Genomic DNA, 18,867 nt, shown 5'->3' with positions numbered 1-18,867 from the left:
AGTTTCCGAGCGTGTTCATTAGACTGAAGAAGCAGCAGCAACAGAGCCTACTCGATGACCCTTCTGCTGTGCACCAGGCTAACATCGACGACGCTTTCCTTCGCGGCACCAAAGTGTTTTACGACAACTTGTCGAACACAGTCGTCATTCCAGCATTCATGCGACGGGAAACCATCGTGTATATGGACGTTGTTCCACCCGAATTCACCGTGGGAAGCCTAGGCGCGTTGCTCGCTAGAGCTCTTCTGCAGACAGCGCTGCAACAAAATACCGCGGGACCATGGGCATACTTTGAAAAAACTTCATTGCACCGCTTCGAGCACTGCGTAGACACATGGGCGGCTTCAACTTTAAATTGAACGCTTCGTTAGGCACGCAACGATAATCATCCAGAGTTCTAGGTCTTGTCCCACAGTACTAGGAGCGCTTACGAAGCTCTCGAAGAAACATACCACCGAAGCGTAACGATCAGGAATTGTAAAAGCGAGTGGCAATCGGCGCTGGAGACATTCTTCAGACGCTTCTGCCTCCTGTCGTGCCGTATTAGAAAGGAGCAGCAACCAGCCTCTGCGATCTTCTGTTTCTAACCGCAGCTAAACATGAAAGAGTTTTCAAAGGTTTTGGTTGCCAGTACTCACCATCACTGTACACCCAGCACTACTGTGTGTTGTAACCAATGCAGTCTACATGGACTTCATTCAAATTTTGCAGCTTTTCCGACTTTTGTTTTGGAAATGTGCACAGATGTGCGCATAATGTACGTTTAACTCACCGCTTTCTTGGCTGTGTAAACTCTTTTGTGGCTTGTTGTTTTCAATTGCCGCGCATCATGCAAGCATGCTAGATGACGTCTAGATATAATGAAAGTGTCATGCAGACCATGTCAAGTGGTTGCCGCAATTTTGTAGTAGTAAGTCTGATTTTAGATTGGTGGTATTAATTCTTTCTTAGCTGTTTCCCAAGCGCCCTTTATTTTCATTGGGAACCATTGTTCTGTAAATTCGTGTTAAAAGTGCATCGAAACAACAAAATGCGTCACATACTGTCTTGTGTATGGATTTTATTTGCATATTTATGTTCAATACCGATGCCATTGTGAATGCACTAGGTTCTACTCTTACGAAACACGCCACGTGATTCCGCTGTTGCTTATTCCGGGATAGTCTGAAGCTAGTAGTTAAACTAAATGTTCAGTGTACCAGCCATTCCACCATAATGTAGGTGCATCGTTTATTCATGCTTGACGAAACTTTGTTCGCACTTAAATTTGAATTCTCATTTGTTAGAGAAAGTATTGTCATACAAAGAACGTGTTCAGCAGCATCTTGATCCCTAGCATAATGCCATTATATATCCATGAAGGAAAACTTGAAAGGCCCGCCGTGGTTGCTCAGTGGCTATGGTGTTAGGCTGCTGAGCACAAGGTCGCGGGATTGAATCCCGGCCACGGTGGCCGCATTTCGATGGGGGCGAAAACACCCGCGTATTTAGATTTAGGTGCACGTTAAAGAACCCTAGGTGGTCGAAATTTCCGGAGTCCTCCACTACGGCGTGCCTCATAATCAGAAAGTGGTTTTGGCACGTAAAACCCCGTAATTTTAAATTTTTTAAACTTGAAAGGCGCTTAAGCTTCGCCTTTAGGAGTGAAACGCGTTGGCGTTATCGGGCCCCGTTGAGGCAGATACCGACACCGGATATTGTCACATGGTAGTGATGGTGAGGAAAGCAGCGAAACTGTAAATGGCTAAACGAGTGTTTTATTTTCCGAACCTGCGTGCCCTCAAAAACAGGCTACACGCAAAGCGCAACGATAGCTGCGAACGCAGTCGGTGATCGTGAAATATCTATCAGCGGGTCAAGCGCGTCAACTTTCTTACATGAGCCACCGAACGTTCCAGAGTAATTGCTGGGGCCCGCGTGTCTTCCAGAAAGTTGCACGCACACCATTGGCACCGCGCATATATGCAATCAAATTACACAAGGTTCGGCGACAACAGACAGCGGATCGATGACATCGCAGAAACTTCCGATAAATGCAGCCGCGTCTTGCGCTGAGCGATAACATTTGTTAGACGATGAACCGCGGTCATTCGATAAACAAGTACATGTGTCACTACCTCCGTAAGAAGGTAGTTGGTGCGGATTAGTGAGAAGGGCTTCTTTACGAGCATGTTGTTTTGAAGCGACGACAAAGACAATCCTCGTTTAAATGCCCTAGGAACAACTTCGGTGTTCCCTTCGAAACACTTTACGAGTACTTTTAGCCCCAGGTCTGCTCGTTGGTGCTCAGCGAAGTGTTACGCGCTTATTATTCCAAGGAAGGCGTCGTCATCATCGTCGTCTTGCGGCGGCAGGCCAGTGGGGGTGCGCGATAGGCAGTCTGCATGAGAGTGTTTTGGTCGGTACTTGTAGATTACAATGATGTCATATTCTTGCAGTCTGAGGCTCCACAGCACCACGCGTACTGATGGGGCGGGTAAATTCGCTAGCTAACACAACGCGTGATGGTCGCTGACGACTTTGAATAGCCTACCATAAAGGTACGGGCGGATTTTGCCGTAGCCCAACTGATAGCGCGGCATTCTTCTTCGGTTGTAGAATAATTGCCTTCCGCTCATGACAGCGACCGGCCATCACCCGGCCATCACCCGTAAGCTATCACCCGTTCAAGTCTGTCTTTCGTCTGGACTAGGAAGGCACCGAGGCCTTGGCTACTCGCGTCACTGTGTGTTTCTGCATAGGTGCCCTCGTCGAAGTGCGGAAGAACCGGTGGCGACTGCACGCGTCGTTTGAGTTCCTGAAATGCGTCGGCCTGCGGCATTTCACATTTAAACTCGCATCAGATTTATTGAGATGTGTCAGTTGCTCAGCGATGCGTGAAAAGCCCTTAATAAAGCGCCTGTAGTAGGCAGACATGGCAAGGAATCTACGTACTGTCTTGTCGATGGGCTGCGGGAACTTTGCGATTGCAGCTGTCTTCTGCGGGTCAGGGCTGACTCCAGATTGGCTGATGACGTGGCCTAGGAACAGAAGCTCATCGTAAGGGAAGCCGCAGTTTTCTGGCTTGAGAGTGAACGCTGATGACCTGATGACCCCTAGTACTGTCGCAAGCCACCTAAGGTGATCATCAAAATTCCCGGCGAAGAAGACGACGTCATCGAAGTAGACAGGACAACTCTGCCACTTCGATCCTGCGAACGCCGTGTCGATCACGTGCTGGAAAGTTGCAGGTTCCTAGCACAGACTGAAGGGCGTAACCGTGAACTCATAGAGGCCGTCTGGCGTTATGAAGGTGGTTCTTTCTCCATACCTCTTCTCGACTTCTATTTGCCAGTAGCTAGTCTTAAGATCCATCGACGAGAAGTATTTTGGGTTGCAGAGTCTATCCATGGAATGGGGTATGCGTGCTTCTTCGTGATCTGGTTCAATCGACGATAATCGACGCAGAAACATAGGGCTCCGTCCTTTTTCTTCACCAAGACCCCAGGAGATGTCCACAGGCTTTTCGACCGCAAAACCAAAACTGGGATAAGCGCACAATATTTTCCTTTTGTTTTACAGTCTCAAAGATAGAGATGCAGATCCTTTAATGTTGAATTTATCATTGAATTTCTTCAAAAAGTATGGGCACATATATGTAAATAATTTTCTTCCAGTGCAGCAGTGCCGCTGCACGTTCCATCGGGCTTACGACTTGAAGATGAAAAGAAATGCCGCTCGTGGTGTTGAGCTGTTCGAGCCGCGAGGCCTCGCAGAAGAAGAAGATCCATGCTCGCGTCCGGTCGCGCATTTGCTGAGCTCCGCACTGCTACCGTTCTTTCTATTGCCAGCCATGCACTACCTGCCACGTCTGCGCAAGATCGTCACCAAAAAGAAGAAGCAAAAGCCGCAGGTGAGCGCGGTTTGTGTTGTCCGTTACTTTGCACTTAAGAGCGACCACGACTCTGATGGCCGCCCTTGACGTGCGGTAGCTTAGCTGAAATTCCATCGTCGCTAACGATCGAATGGTTTAGGCCCGCCGTGCCTGAAAGGTTCTTCACAGAACACTGCCGGGATAAGGACACCGGGTGTTCCTGCAGAACTCAACGGATCTGCTAACAAATTTGATCATATGGTGCACGTAACGAAATATGTATCTTGTCGGCTCAAGGTTACAATTTACCCTTAACGATGTTCGCGCTTTCCTTTTCTATGCTATTGGAAGGTATAAAACTATTTCAAGAAATTATTTCGCTTCTAAAGTATAGCTTGGGTTGCCTAGTCCCGCAATTCTGAGTTCAGAAGAGAAGCCATTTGCCATCGCAACGTGTAGTGGAATGGAAAATGACAGCTACAGCGATTAGACGCGTGAAGGCGGCAGCAGGGAACGCGCGCAGCTGTTACCATGACTTCCGAGATGGAGCAGCGCTCCGCCTGATCCCGGAGGCCATGTTTGTGCCATAGAGTATCGAACCAAAATTACTAGAGGGAACCCGGTGCCACCATGGGAACGATGGTTAGTACATGAGTTTGTCCGATCTTCGTTTTATGGCTTGAGGCGTTCTTGAGGCTTGTATTACTACGTTTTATATGGATTTATTTGCCTACATTCCAACGCAATATATATTCCTACGAGCAAGCGTAACTGGCCAGCTCATCAAATCAGTGGTGTCTGTCAGAGGCTGCAAAGCAAGGGAACGAGGAAGGCGCCTGGAGGTGAAGCGAATCACGTGCCGGAGATAGTACGATGGAGCGTGCCCAGCGCGAGGCGAAGTAGCGCCACCTAGAGGAATGTGTACGCAACGTTCAGCAAAGTTGGGGTGGAGAAGCGAGGCGGAGCGTCGCGCAGGAGGAAAGTAGGTGGAGGCGCGCTGGGTTGAGTTCATCTGGCAGTTGCTACATGCTTTCTTGGCGATGCCCACGTACCGCTGCCGTCCACTCGTAACATCGTAGTCGCGCGCTGTAAGCTGCTTGTACGAGTGAAAGCATGCAACGGTAAGCTGACGACGGCGGCTCAATCTCATGTGCGCAAGGGAACGAAGCGCGGTATTCCGTAGTGCGCATGAAACCATTGAACGGTGGGAGGGGAGGGAGGGGAGTCGTCGTACTTCGGCCGTGATCGGTCCACGGGCTTTATTTTAAAACGATCTGCTTTGAGGGCACAGTCTAGGTGGGCCGACTTCTCGGAGCTTGGCATGTGCTTTCTTCTTACCGCTCAGTTTACGCTGAAGTGACAGATATCGCGAAGCTCACTTCGCTCACTGCTACTGCCGTGATTCCTCATGCCAGCATTTTGACCGCGAGTGTCCCCGACCATCGAGTATGAATGTTCATGCTTGCCTGTGCGCGCTGACACCGTGCTAGATAATTTAGATAGTAAGCGAATGCTCACAACGGTAAGTTTTACTCCAGCGGCGGCTACCTATGGCGTGGTCGCGCGAGCCCCGTCTTGAAAACGATCTACGATGCGGACAGTGTAGGCGCCAAGGCGACCGAGGGCGTGTAGCGTCGTGTGCCATATAGCTACCAAATGCGCTGTAGCACTAAAGCTTCCCCTTAAGAGGAGGCTTTATCACGGTCCCAACTCGGACACCACCTATTCGAATACGTGTAAAAGGCAGAAATGCTTTTCTAAAATAAGCCCCGTGCCAAAATAATTGAAATTTGCGGCATTTGAGAAAAAATGTTAAATTCTAGTGACTGTTGCAAGCGGAATTGCGATTTATGGTCTCAATTTCTTACAAAAATTCTTATATATCTGTGTGTTTAAAAAATATGGAAGCCCGAAGTTTACAAATTTGTCCCTCTGCAGCAAGAGCAGATATCGCTGTTCTCTAAATCGCATCCATCATAACATTCAAAGCGGGAAAATTTGATATACATTAATTTATGTCTGTCGCGTCCTGTCCTGTAGAACTGTGATGCGAGCGAAAGACTGATGCCACTCCGATGTAGCCACGTACCCAGAAATTGGTAGGCATGCCTAATCCTTGATTTAGGTGTCCTTTAGTGGCACTCGCACCTCCGCTTTAGGGTTTTAGGTTAACCGTAAGCGAACGCAGTGCACGAACCGAACTCGCAGGCAACTGTTTTTCAATAATTAGCCGGGGAAATATCATGCCACCTTGTTTGTGAGGTCATTAGTGACGTCATTACTTCCACTTTCTACTTACATGCTTCCAGGAATTTCTTCAAAGTCGTGCTCACCTGGCGTTTCTCTTAAATCTACGATTCTGTGCTGTAGTGTGCGGTAATCAGTTGTTTCTAATTATTTCTACTTGTTCCAGACACTTCATTAACTCAATGCTCTGATATCAATTATATATCACGAAATCCATGGAATTTATGAATTTTCTGCTGTACCATATTTTTCCTATTTTTCCTCATTTATTCTGAATTTCGTCCCCGATCGTTTCAGTGATTTGTATTTAATTTACATTATTCCAGACACTTCAGTAACTCAACATATGCTCGGATATCATATCTATAATGAAACTCATGAACTTCGTACTGTGCTTTTTTGTATCTACTCTTTTCTGATTTATTCTGAATTTCCTCCCCGGTCGCTTCGACAGGTGAACCGGATGTGCTGTGCAAGAAACAAGAGTGTCATTCGATGCTCGTGCCACTAAAAAGCCCCGTGTTTATTAGGCAGCCACATTTTATTCCTGTTCTTTATTGATGTCACAGGGCCGTCCACACCAGGGCTTGACCACAACCAAGATAACCGAAAACACTACAATGACTTATCTGAATTTCTTAAACGTTTAAGGAGGTTTTGCAACATTGCAGCTCAGATTAGTGGTGCATTTGAGAACCATTTATAATACAGGGAATTTGTCAGCGTTAGATGTGCTATTAGATGTCACAGACAGAATTCCGTTTTTTTTTATTGCTGAGTGACAGAGCTGTAAACTTGATAGACTCGTTTTCGGGAAGTTTTCAATTGTTGACAATTTTTATAAATTCGATGGTCTATATAAAGAATCCGCTACTAACAGTAATTAAATTAAATTTTTTCTAAATGCAACAAGCCTAGTTAAATATGGTGCAGTGGTGTTCGAGAAAAACTATTTCTCCTTTCCTATATATTTACATAGGAGCCACCAAGCTAAAGCTTACCCTTAGGCTTTAACGCAATTTTAAGAATAAAGCAAAATTCTGTAATCTGAACGAACGGACAGATCTTGGCAGGTAGTTTAAGGACGCGGAACACTTGATTAAGCATTGGTGATCATAATTATTGCACAAATCCAACGCCTATGCTGGAAAGCGAATCTTTCGCGAAGGGACTAATTAAATGCTATAATACCAAATGTAGTTGCGTTCATTCTCATCCCATCCACTGTGTAATCACAGCAATGCTGATGCTTATATATAGCCAAAGTGAAAACCTTCATTGACGTCACACCATGATTATGCTTATGCAATATACCGTTCATAAAGCTAAGCCGAAATACAAACACCACTTCATGCCAGTGCGCATTGAAACGGTATCGCAGTGGTGCCACTAAGTGAAGACGATGTTTGACGTTTGTTGAGGATAAAATTGTGAAAAGTGGGAGTTGCCGACGGATGTAAGACGCGAAATACAGTGGTATGGTGGAGAATTATTTGATAGTTCATTATTGCAACTGTGGGCTAACGGACACTGGCGGCCATACTTTCCCGCGCTCAAGCTCTCGCGCACACGTGCTCTCGGTCACGTGTAACGTGACGTAACACAGGCACCTATAGTCTGAAAGAGCCACTTCGCTTTCGCACCAGAGAAGTATATTCACGACTGTGACCTAGGCATTACCGCGATAGCGTTAAGAGCCGCGTGTCGCAGGACATCCGGTACCGGCGTTCAGCGTCTAATTAAATTATTCCGAACCACGCATACCCAACCACGCAGGCTCTTCATGCAGGGCAAGGACGTTACTGAACGAATTGAATTTCTCAAAATAAAGCGCGTCAGGAAAAGTCGTAAAGTGCGACTTACACAAAACCAACAGACGTGGATAGCGTCGCGTTGTAATTTAAATATGCATGTGAACATAATCCCGTTGCGTGGAAATTAAACTAAAATTCGTTTTCCAGTCTTTATATCATTCAAAAAGCGGCGCGCCCGGTTCCTTGCAAAAGCATCCAGATGGCGCTCGCCTACGCGCATCCGCGGCCCATGCAAGAGCCAGCGCTTTTAACAGAAAGCTCGCCTTCGTGCATTGCGTTCGCTGCCAGCGCTTGCGGGTAAACATTATAGCGACATAAGCTGCAGTTGCCGGGAAGCATGAGGAGCAGTCGGGGATCTTTGAATGGTATCGCGTTCCACACTTAAAGGCGAAGATTAAGCGTGCACCAAAGTCTAAAGCGTAAGACGGTTATGCCCGATGCCGAAGATCCACCCCGCCGTCAGGCACGTAATTGTTTAACTTTCTACCTGCAGGCTATTTGAAAAGACAACAGCATCTGTAGAAATGGTCAGCCAAGTCCGGATGGGGTTGCAAAAGACTTTAAAATAAGCTTGGCTCTCAAATGATATAGCGGCGTTAATGCGGTGATATAATGGTGACGACTATGCGTGGTCGTCCTTGTCTCGGTTTCTGTCTGACTACGCAGCGGGCCAGGCTGTCCCAGCCGCTGGACTTCTACACGGAGAGGAGCAGAACCTCGGTCGCGCCGGGTGCGGCGCCCATAGAGCCTTCGCGACCCTCCGACCATGGACTGAGGCCCCAGATGATACGCGAGCGTGTGGCCGCCGCGGTAGTCGTGCCCGAGGAACTGCGCCACTGGGCCGATGACTTCCCATGGCGCCGTGCGATGTACGCGGCCATCGCCTCGGCGGTCATCGTGGGCGTGTGCGCGGCGGCGCTGATCATGGCCCGGAAGGCGGAGGTCGAACCGCACATCTGCGACGATGACTGCATGTTATACACCAAGGTTTGTGTACAAAAAGAGTCTACGGGCACTTCGCTGAGCTAAGCTTCGATAGGCGAAAGACTATCTATGGTTGCCCCTGTAGCTGTTGCCTGAACTGTTCTGCGAACGGACACCGCCATGGCCGTGAGCATGGGATGCAATCACAGCCATATGGCTGAAAGAATTGTCGCCTATGTGCGCGCACCCCCACGCGCATGTCCGCGCTCTCCCACGCGCCCAGTCGCACAGCGCTACTCGCATGGCGGCTCCTCTCCTTGCTCCCCTCGCCGGTGATCACCGCTTTCCTGCGTCCACCACGGACTGCGCCCGGACATTCATGAGCCACTGAAGGCTTTCGCCTTAACATAATCACCTTCGCGGAAAAACGTGCGACCAAGGGTTTTATGCTGTAGCTGATTCCACATTGGGAGAAGCGCTAAGTCCACGGACGACATTGCAGGCCTGCAAGCGTTTTTTTAGCATTCAAACTTGGGAATGTCTAGCGAGCTGTTTTCACTGTAGTACGGGCGACTCCGTTGCAATGGCTCAGTGGCTGTGGCACGCACTGAGGATGAGGTCACCCGGCCGCGGTAGTCTATTTCTATAAGAGGTAGAGTGTAACGAGGTTGACGTAGGCCGATCCTTGGTACGCGTCGTTAAGAATCCCTGTGGTGATCTTAATTTATTCGAAACTATTCTACTACGGTGTAAGGCATAGCCACTGCCTTGCACTGAAGGGTCACCGAGCCTCATGAAAAATATTTGTTTGATGCTGAAAGTTGCCAGGCACCCCCATGGAAATGTTGTGCTGCTTTGGCTGTGCCAGTTATTTAAAAGGTGTCGTACTAGCGGAAATATAGCAACAGGAAGTGTTCTGAGAGGCATTTTCGGAGAAGCGAGCTAGCACCTGAGGCAATTTCCCGTTGCCTTGACCAACAGCCGTAATGGACGCATCTTCATAGAGATTACGTGACGTTCACGTCAGTGCCCCTGCCTGCATTTTTCATCCTCTTTGTCCTACACTCTTATTGAAGTTCTTTGTAGTTACTACATAGTTTTCTCAGCATTCTATAACGTGGTAGTTCAGTTGGTAATTGTAGATGTAGTAGCGTTACTGACTAAGCAAAGTAGCCACTGTTGATAATGAAGCTCAGCTACCAATTCTAAATGCAGTTAGAACCAAAGGAAACAAAATTTGTACCCTATTACTGATATATCGAATCCACTCATGAATTTCTTACCGGAACGTCGGCGTCGGTGGCAGCTGGGCCGTTTTGATGCAGGAAATGAACTAGAAATGGCTTAGATCACTCTATAGCTCTTTTCACAATAAAAAAGCAGTTAGTCTTTGCAGATAGTGAAATAGTTATGCACGAGGAGACGCTGTCAAAATCCACCACGTCCCAGCTAGCTGTTGTGGAACGTTGATAATTGAGCTTCCTCTCTTGGTGGGAGCTGATGTTTCGGAAATCCGCGAGGATGATTTTTTATTACAGCTTCAGTTACATTTCTGTTTATTGCCCCTTCATATTTGTTAGTTTCAGAATAACAAAACGAACAAAACTAAAGAAAACCAAAAAAACCCAGATCAGTGCACTTCAAACAATAGTTTCCCACAGTGCATTAGAATTTACCAGGATACCCGTATCCTTCGCGGCAGCGGTGTCTTCATGGAGCTCCTTTAATTATTGTTGCTGCCGCATGAAAGAGGCGCCAACAATGTTTCGCAACGACGTCTTCTTAGCATAGACAGGGCATAAAGCTGGTGCATGCTTCTTCAGAATGGTTAGTGGTATGCGCACGTAATTATTGTTGTGCATGGGAATATCCACCTAAATCATCGTAGTGAAATAGTTGGTCCCCATGTGTGTTACCTACGACCAACTACGTTTCTAATTCGTATTCCAGTGTAGCCAGCCTTCTGATGCGATGCCTCGGCGCTATGCGCAGAGTATCAGAGGGATTGATTGCGATAGCAATTATACGAATGCCTCAGGCGCAGTCACGCCGTCGCCACTGCCGCCGCCGTTGCGACGCAGTCCCACTGACCGCGCATGCTTGGCTCGCTCGCGGAGATTTAGAAAGTCTCCAAACACGTGGCCATGCGTTTGGTTGCAAAAACGAAGAAGCAAGCGAAGTGGGCGCTCCGTCAACGCTACGCTCAGTTGCCTCAGTGGCGGATCAAGGGCAGGGGTTTGCCTTACGCTGCTGGCAACGGCCAACTGGCAACGCACAGACATTAGGCAAACTAGCGTTTCGGCTCAGCTGCTGTATCAGCACTAAACTAACGGTGTACCCCGGACAGACGGGCAAACTTAGTGTCACTTCGAGTGAGTGCCCTTCGCCGTTACTGTCACTCGCAGGCTGTCAGACGGAAAGGTTTAGTGACGCTTGCTGTGGGGTGGACTTGCCGTGGAATGTGTTCGAGGAACGCACTTAGTTGCATTGAAGTGTGTAGCCTGTATAGCAATGCGTCAAGGATAAATAAATAAATGCTCACAGCAGAGTCACCGCAAATTCTAGGACCGCTTTTACCGCGGACGTGTATACCATTCCCCCCCACCCCTAATGCATTTGTCGTGTCCTTGGGCAAAGAAAAATCCCATTCTTGGGCCGATCCTGGAGGTAGTGCCATCGTAGGCTACAATTGAAGTGAGTAGTGTGAAAACTCATTCCGATAACACCCACAGTGCATGCCACTTGTTTCGACAAAGACGAGCATTACACACACCTTGCGTCAACGTGATGGATCATAAGCCAGTCGCTAACAATGTGAGGCACAGAATGATTGATAACCACATCCGCTGATAACAGGTGACGTGATGTCAATACCCATACCAAATATAAACTAAAGTGCAAGTTTGTTACAGCACAGTGTGTAACACAGGACGCGACGTCACTACATTATTTATATGTGAACAGAGCCCGGCTAGTAAGGAACTGCATTTGTGTTCTGACCGTGCTGTGGGAAAGCCGCGTATAGTGAGGATTCCTGAAGAACAGCGTGCATACGATGAGCGCCGAAGAAAACAGACCGAAATTGTGAACAGTGGCATTGTGCCAGTGCCACGTATGATCATAATGTCTAGGATGCTTAGTGCAAGCTCCAAACCAGGCAGGATAATGGCAAATGTAATGAAGTCGCAAACGCTGCCAAGCGACGAACCTACAATGCAATCAATCGTTTCGAGGGTGCAAATCCTAAATCAAAAAAAATTCTCAACGCCCGAATTTTGATTTAGTCTCTCTGTCTGTGTTCGACTATGTTTCGAGGTTAAGTGCATTTCGCTATTCTCGACTCCACTCTGTGTAGGGACTCGAAGTAAGGGCGGAAGGCAAGTCGCAAGCGGTTAAAACGCCTTTGGCTAATAATTAGGTAAAGTGCATGTGATGTGGTTTTGTGAATAATTTCAAGCCACGTCGCGATGGCCAATCATTCTAGGTGTCGTTTACAACTTCGGATTGAAGGAAGTTTTTTTAGAGCGCAGCTCTTTGGCGTCCGTTCCTGGGTTTCGCGTCGTCGTCGGCGTTGTCGTCGGCCTCGTAACCAGCTCCGCCCCCCTTTCATCCCCCCAGCGCTAGCAGCGACCGACTGATACCGCTGGATGCCGCTGACGCCGCTAGAGAGTCAAGATAACGTGACTGCATAGAACACCGTCGCCGCCATGCAGAAAGAGGAGGAAAGGGTCCCCCCCTCCCCCCCTGTTCTTGTGTGGCGGATAGGGTGCTCTTCAGTTGCCGACGCGCCGGTTATTTCACGTAGGCCCCGGCACGTCGACGAATACGTGACCACCTTCCCACGGCTAGACCTGGTTCTTAGCGCTGCGGAAGCGAGGGTATCATATTGTTTGTGTCGGCATCGGCGGCGTTGTCCCTGAAACCAACTCCGCAGCTGGGGTTGACTCACTATCGGCGTCAGCGGCATCAGTCAGTCGCTGCTATCTCTTCCCTCCTCCCTTTATCGTGTTGTCCGCTTGCTGCGCGCGCTTCTGCCCCCATCGTTTGCCGCTGGGTGTACACGCCGCCCCCCTCCCCCCTCTTCCTGCGAGTCTCCGGTTGTCAAAGCGCCGGCTCGAACTTAATTCCTTTCTTCGCTCCTCCTCCAATGCTACCCCTGTGCGGTGGCAATCAGAGAGCCAGATCGGTGGCGGCGGATCTGTATATGTGCACCGCCCGAGCCGAAATTGCCGCTGCCGTCCGCCCTGTGCGGTGGCAATCAGAGAGCCAGATCGGTGGCGGCGGATCTGTATATGTGCACCGCCCGAGCCGAAATTGCCGCTGCCGTTCACCACTGCGAAATTATCTGCCAGTTCTTTCTAAGCCATGAGCTAGACGACCGATGGAAGTCCTCCGTCTGCTGCTGCTGCTGCTGCTGCTGCTAAACGAGCTGCCAGAGCAGAGGCCCAGCGCCGTCGCCGTCAGAATCCAGAGGTGCGTGCCGCCGAAGCAGAAGCTTACCGTCGCCGCCGTCGAGATGATCCAGGAGTACGGGAAATATAAAAAAAAAATTCTGTGATAGCGCATACATGTGTTGCTCGATTTCTTTGCCTCAATCTGTCGAAAAGGTGAAACAGCTTATTTGCTGCGCTCAAATTTCGCATTAGGGAGTAACGTAATCGTCGGTAAATTTTTTTTCTAATGAGTTCAAATGTTACGCGAATATTTTGGTAACTTCCGAGAGCCACCTTTTCACGTTCACGCTCCTGTCAGCGTTTCTCTTTCACATTTCGCTACGCGAGACAAACGCAGGGATCACCAAACGTGAGTTTGTGACTGTAGCGCCCTCTGCAAGACTTGCCGAATTCGAAGTTCAGCAGACCACAGCTTAACAAGAGATCAGTTTTCGCTTGAACTCACCGTGATTCGCACCAATGCGAACAAGGTCAGGCTTTTTATTGATGAGAAATGTTCCGAGTGCGAACTGGTGAATGATTCTCGGGATACTGGAATATGAGGCTGCGAACGGCTCTGGCAGCGCCTTGCATGTACTCCACCTTAGCCTGAAGTGTCTTTGGGAACTGAAAAAAAAAAACGACGGCAATACGGAAGTTGCAATATCAAACAGATAACCTGAAGCTGCACCTTTATACCTCCTCACCAACGTAGAATGCCACAACATCGATGACCTTCGACGTCTGCTCTTGTCGGTGCCCCAGGATAGCGGGTGTAAAATGAGTCTTCTTCGTTGACCGATAAGCTCCAAGATTCCGGCAGCAAACGCACTTTTGTGCGAGACATGAAGACACACGGTTTGCATCGTTACTGACTGCCACAAAATGGAGCCCGAACTGAACGATTGCTGAACGGGCCACTCTTCGTGGTCTTCAGGCGCGCGCTGCGTGACGGGACCGCACCGCGCTACATTGTCGATCTCTGCGGTGGCCTGGTGGTGCGCACACGTGACCTGCGCTCTCTAGCCGAAAGTACTGCACTGAAAGCATGGCGCCCAGACAAATTAGCGGTACCTCGTGAGTGCACTGGAAACGCCGCGAGAGCAGTCAGCCTAACGTACAATTTTTGACATCAGGGAGGCAAAAAAAGAAAAAAAAAGAGCTTGAAATGCTAATTTTCGACGGATTCCGCCATTTCGACCATGTTGAACTTGTAGTACATTGCTCGCTTGTATTGGCTCAACAATAACGGAATTGTTAGCGCGCTTACAATATTTATATTTTTGATGGCGGAAGTTCTGGTACAAGGTACTGCACATTTCGCTGCGGCTGTTCGAAAATAGGTTTTGCACTAATGGGTGCACTACTACTGCCAAAATTTTTTTAAAAGTTGGCGTTGTGGAGTCTGCACCGTTTAGTATAACACTTGCCGCAGTTAGTTGGCTATTTAAATGGAATATTTGAAATTTACCTTCACCTATGCGGATTGGAGCTGCTGCCTTGACGGCGCAAGCATAACGTTGTATTGCCGCCTGCCTGCAGCTGCAGAAAGTAGCATTTCTGGGAGGGCAGTTGTGTGTCGCCCGTTCCTGGAAGCGCCCTGAACGTACCTATTATGATCAATGCTTCACATTTCAATGCGAAATATTAAAGGGATTAGCATTCCCAGAGTACTCGACGCCTTTACATAAACATAAATATTACAACAACATAACATTAGAACATAAATATTAGGCATCGCTTTTCCCTCGCACCTTACTTGGGATAAACATATTGAAAATATTTGCACAATAATGTCTGCTATCACAGGCGTTCTGTCTCGATGTCGGCGTCTTCTTCCAACCAAAGCAAAACTGAACATTTATTATGCCTTATTTTTTTCCCACTTAAATTACTGTAGCTTAGTGTGGGCGACTACAGGAAAGACAAACATTATGAAAATCCTTTCTTTGAAAAAGAAAATGATTCGGCACATTGACAACATGGGTTATCTGGAGACAACGCGGCCAGCGATCTTAAAGCATAAGATTATAAAAATAGAATATTTCTACACGTTTCGCCTTCTAAATTAGTTTTATTCCTCAAATACTGCCTTCAAAAATTTCCTAGTGTCTACTGCATCTTTGGCACCAAAATTCAATTCTTCCAATACAAGAAATAGTGATACATGGTACGTCCCGTGGTTTCGTAATAAATATAGCCTACAGTCATTAAAACATAATCTACCACATATTTTAAATAAATAAAAGGTACATATACCTCATCATCGAAGGAACTGCGAATGCATTTTGTAAACATGTGATCAGCGATTGTTTATCGTTCTTTCAGAGACAACTGTACGTATTACTAATTTTGTAACCCATACACATGTATTTATATCTTCTGGTGTATCGAATGTTTTTTTCATTTTTTAGTCTGTATTATCTACTCTCTATATCAGAGCGACTTGTATTAGTTTTGTTAGTAACCCTTACACACATACTTCCATTTTTCTGATGTATCAATTATGTCTTTTCTCTTAGTCTTTATATTATTGTCGGTCTTGTTATTGTGCATTTATGTAATTAATTTATTCTGATTGTCTAACAATGTTACAATTTTGATGCAACCACCATGTATGCCTTGTAATGGGCCATCGGCCTAGTCAAGCTGTTTTCCAACAGCTTTGGTATCGACCAGAACACTTGTAATTCTGGAAATAAATTGAATTGAATTGAATTTTCTGAGGTCTGCCTGCCTGCCTGCCTGCCTGTGTTTTTAGCCGTTTTCCCGAGAACGTGGGTCGTTGGGTAGTACATGGCTAAATTAGTGACTCACTAAGCTGCTGCGGTGAGGGACAAGGGCTCGATACCAACCATTGGACCGATTTGGATCATTGGTATATGATACTGGACATGTGCTGCTGTTTAGTGAACCTCTTTAAGGCGAACCTAGAGCAGCGTGTACATGCCACTTGGTCTTTGCCACACTTGTGTCACTCGGTGTGTGCCCCGGAATCAACGTCGACATTCCTGCCGTATATTGTTTTGTCAGGAAATAAAAAAAAAATGTGCGCATGCAGAAAGTTTAGAAAAAATGGCTCACCATGTTTTGTCAATGAACGAGCCAGCAAGCCAAGTCCTTTTTTAAAAACCCGCACGCGTTGCTCACTACTCGTTGGTTGTGTGCAGCTGCTCAACGAAACCATGGACTGGTCGGTGGATCCTTGCCAAGACTTCTACCGCTTCGTGTGTGGCCGCTTGAAGAACAAGTCACCGGTGCGCGACCGTGTTAGCGACCGCTTCGTCCAAGCGGTTGCCGACATCGCCAGGTGGGGGACAAGTTCCTTTGTGTCTATATAGTTCACATGCAAATCCACCAAAGTGATATTTGTTAAAAAGCTTGGGCGACTGGGTATTTCAAATTTCAAATAAAGAATTTCAAATTTTATATTCCGAAAGCTTTTTGGAATGGTTGAGAGCCGACTTAGTTTTTAAGCCATAGCTTTCTTCAGCTCTTTCCACAACTGTGATATATGTCAGTTTCTGGCCATATATATGACTTTGAGGGTGACCTTGACACGTGATTAGGAGCGCTGAAAAAGTTGCGGTTGTAGTGCGTGCGTAGTCATCAAACTTGGTTCCCTCAGCACTGTAACACGACCATCTAACCATTCGGCCACCGGAAGTGGTTTTCCCCATGGGGAAAACAACTTTCTTTTTTTTTTACACCGGGAAAATGAAAAAAGAGGATTAAAATTTCCCCAGACATGCTAAGGTTAAAGACTGGGCTTCTTGGTATAGCATACTAGAAGCTGGATTGTACCACAATTTGACTGGACAGAGAGAAGATAAACACACACAGCAGAGCCCTGATTGCCGCTCAAACACACACACACACACGCAGATACTACGACCTTTGGTAGGAGTCGAAACCATGGACTTTGGTGTTATGACGAAGTTAGTAAAGGCACAGTTAAATGAGGTAGCTTTCGTTAAGGCACTCGAACCCACGCCTTTTAGAGGGGCAAAACAAGTAATAAGAAGTAATGATAATGTCAAGTAATTTAATTGATGTTTCTTTAGCGTGCTTGTTTTTCCCTTCACACTCGTTGGCGTATGCTGGAATCACTCAACTTTTTTTGATGGTTGGAAGAATAAGTACAAGCTGTTCTCAATCCAAAACTTTCTGAAAAACAAGCACATAAAAAGATTTTTCGTCTCACTCAAAATTTTCGGAAGTTATGCATCCACAGCCATGAACGCATCAAATCTTCAAGCGTTGGCCCACGTATAAAAAGTGCGCTTTAAGCCTTAGGCTAGTTGCACAGCAGCAACCTTCGTCGTCGACTACAAGATGTTAAGTGTGCGGGGATATTGCGGCTTGCGATGAAGACAGAAGCCACGGGTCGCTTTTGTCGCCGATATTCTGTGCGCGTCTTGGCGTCGTGGTTTGGCGCTGCGGCGCACCGCTACGAGGTTGAACACACGTTGTTCAGTATGTTTTAATGCCGAACAAAACTTCCGCTTCTTCTGCAAGGTCCACCATGGTGGCCGAAGTGGGCGTTCGTCACTGGAATCTGCAACGCGTCTGCTGTCGTCTGCTGTCGCTTCTGCTGCCATTTTTCCCCTTGCTGGCTAATAACAGCTTCGCACACCAATTCGCGCAGCGCGTAGGACCTGGATAAGATTCTTTTTTATGGATGACGTCGTTCGCGGCAGCGGCCGTAAGCTAGGATACGTCTGTTAATGATCAGTTGTAAAACTCGGAATTTCTAATTACCTTCTTAAATTGAATTTAATTACCTTTTTAAATTGGGTTCAATTACCTTTATTTCAATTGAATTGAATTACCTTTTAATTCCATTACATTTTAAATTGAAATTGGAAGCTAGAGAGATCATTAAGCCCAGCCACTTGCTAGACGTCCTCAGCCTGTGGGCTTAGTTCTGAGAAATACGCTCTTAAATTGAGCATCGAAACCCACTCTAGTTCTACGTAACCCTTGTTATTTTTTTCAGAATCAGAATTTATTAAGAGAAGTTGGGTCACATTACAAGTATTTAGTATACAGCAGGAGGTCCCATCGATGCATTTTTCCCGCTGACCTGATGTGAATTCACAAAGGGACCGCCAACGCACTTAATAGTTTCCTACTAAAATCACTAGAGGAAACAATGGCGCTGTGGTCGTTCTGCTACTAAGGCGATGATGGTTACTGCGTGAATCTGCCTGTTGCCTCAGACGTTGTGCGGTCACTTACTAGGTTTCAGGTGCGTTTATTGGCCTATATTTTGGAGTGGTACTATTTTTCTAAATGAAAAAAGAAATGCAATAACCTTCTACACACATGTATCATTACGAATCGCAAAATTTATAACGCAATATTTCGTTCAATGTGAACAGTTTAACTCACAAAGCCGTTTCATGGCATTAGGACGATGTTTAGGCAAACACATGTATTACTGGGTGTCCACAAAGTAACTGCGCAGTGATAAGATATGCAAAAATATGATTATAGTTATAAATGACATCGCAGCCTCACGAACAATATGCTAGAGCTAGACGTGCAGTTTGTCTGAACGTGGGAAACACCCGTGTACTTAGATTTAGGTCAA

The 18,867-nt window shown here is 47.0% G+C and overlaps 1 protein-coding gene across 1 annotated transcript in view; it reads left to right on the top strand.

The window, feature by feature from the left end:
- Nucleotides 1–3,769: 3,769 nt before the first annotated feature.
- The window catches only part of LOC142559651 (neprilysin-1-like), a 30,414-nt gene continuing 15,316 nt past the window's right edge, over nucleotides 3,770–18,867 (top strand). The window contains exons 1-3 of the mRNA XM_075671221.1: nucleotides 3,770–3,892; nucleotides 8,581–8,901; nucleotides 16,442–16,581. Coding sequence (XP_075527336.1) covers nucleotides 3,833–3,892; nucleotides 8,581–8,901; nucleotides 16,442–16,581 — 521 coding nt within the window. The 5' untranslated portion in view covers nucleotides 3,770–3,832. The remainder of the gene's footprint in view (nucleotides 3,893–8,580; nucleotides 8,902–16,441; nucleotides 16,582–18,867) is intronic.

The sequence above is a fragment of the Dermacentor variabilis genome, chromosome 10 (assembly GCF_050947875.1).
Source record: "Dermacentor variabilis isolate Ectoservices chromosome 10, ASM5094787v1, whole genome shotgun sequence".
NCBI classification, from domain to species: Eukaryota; Metazoa; Arthropoda; class Arachnida; order Ixodida; family Ixodidae; genus Dermacentor; species Dermacentor variabilis.
Note: the sequence above shows the minus strand (reverse complement) of the source record. Positions and strands in the feature narration are given on the sequence as shown.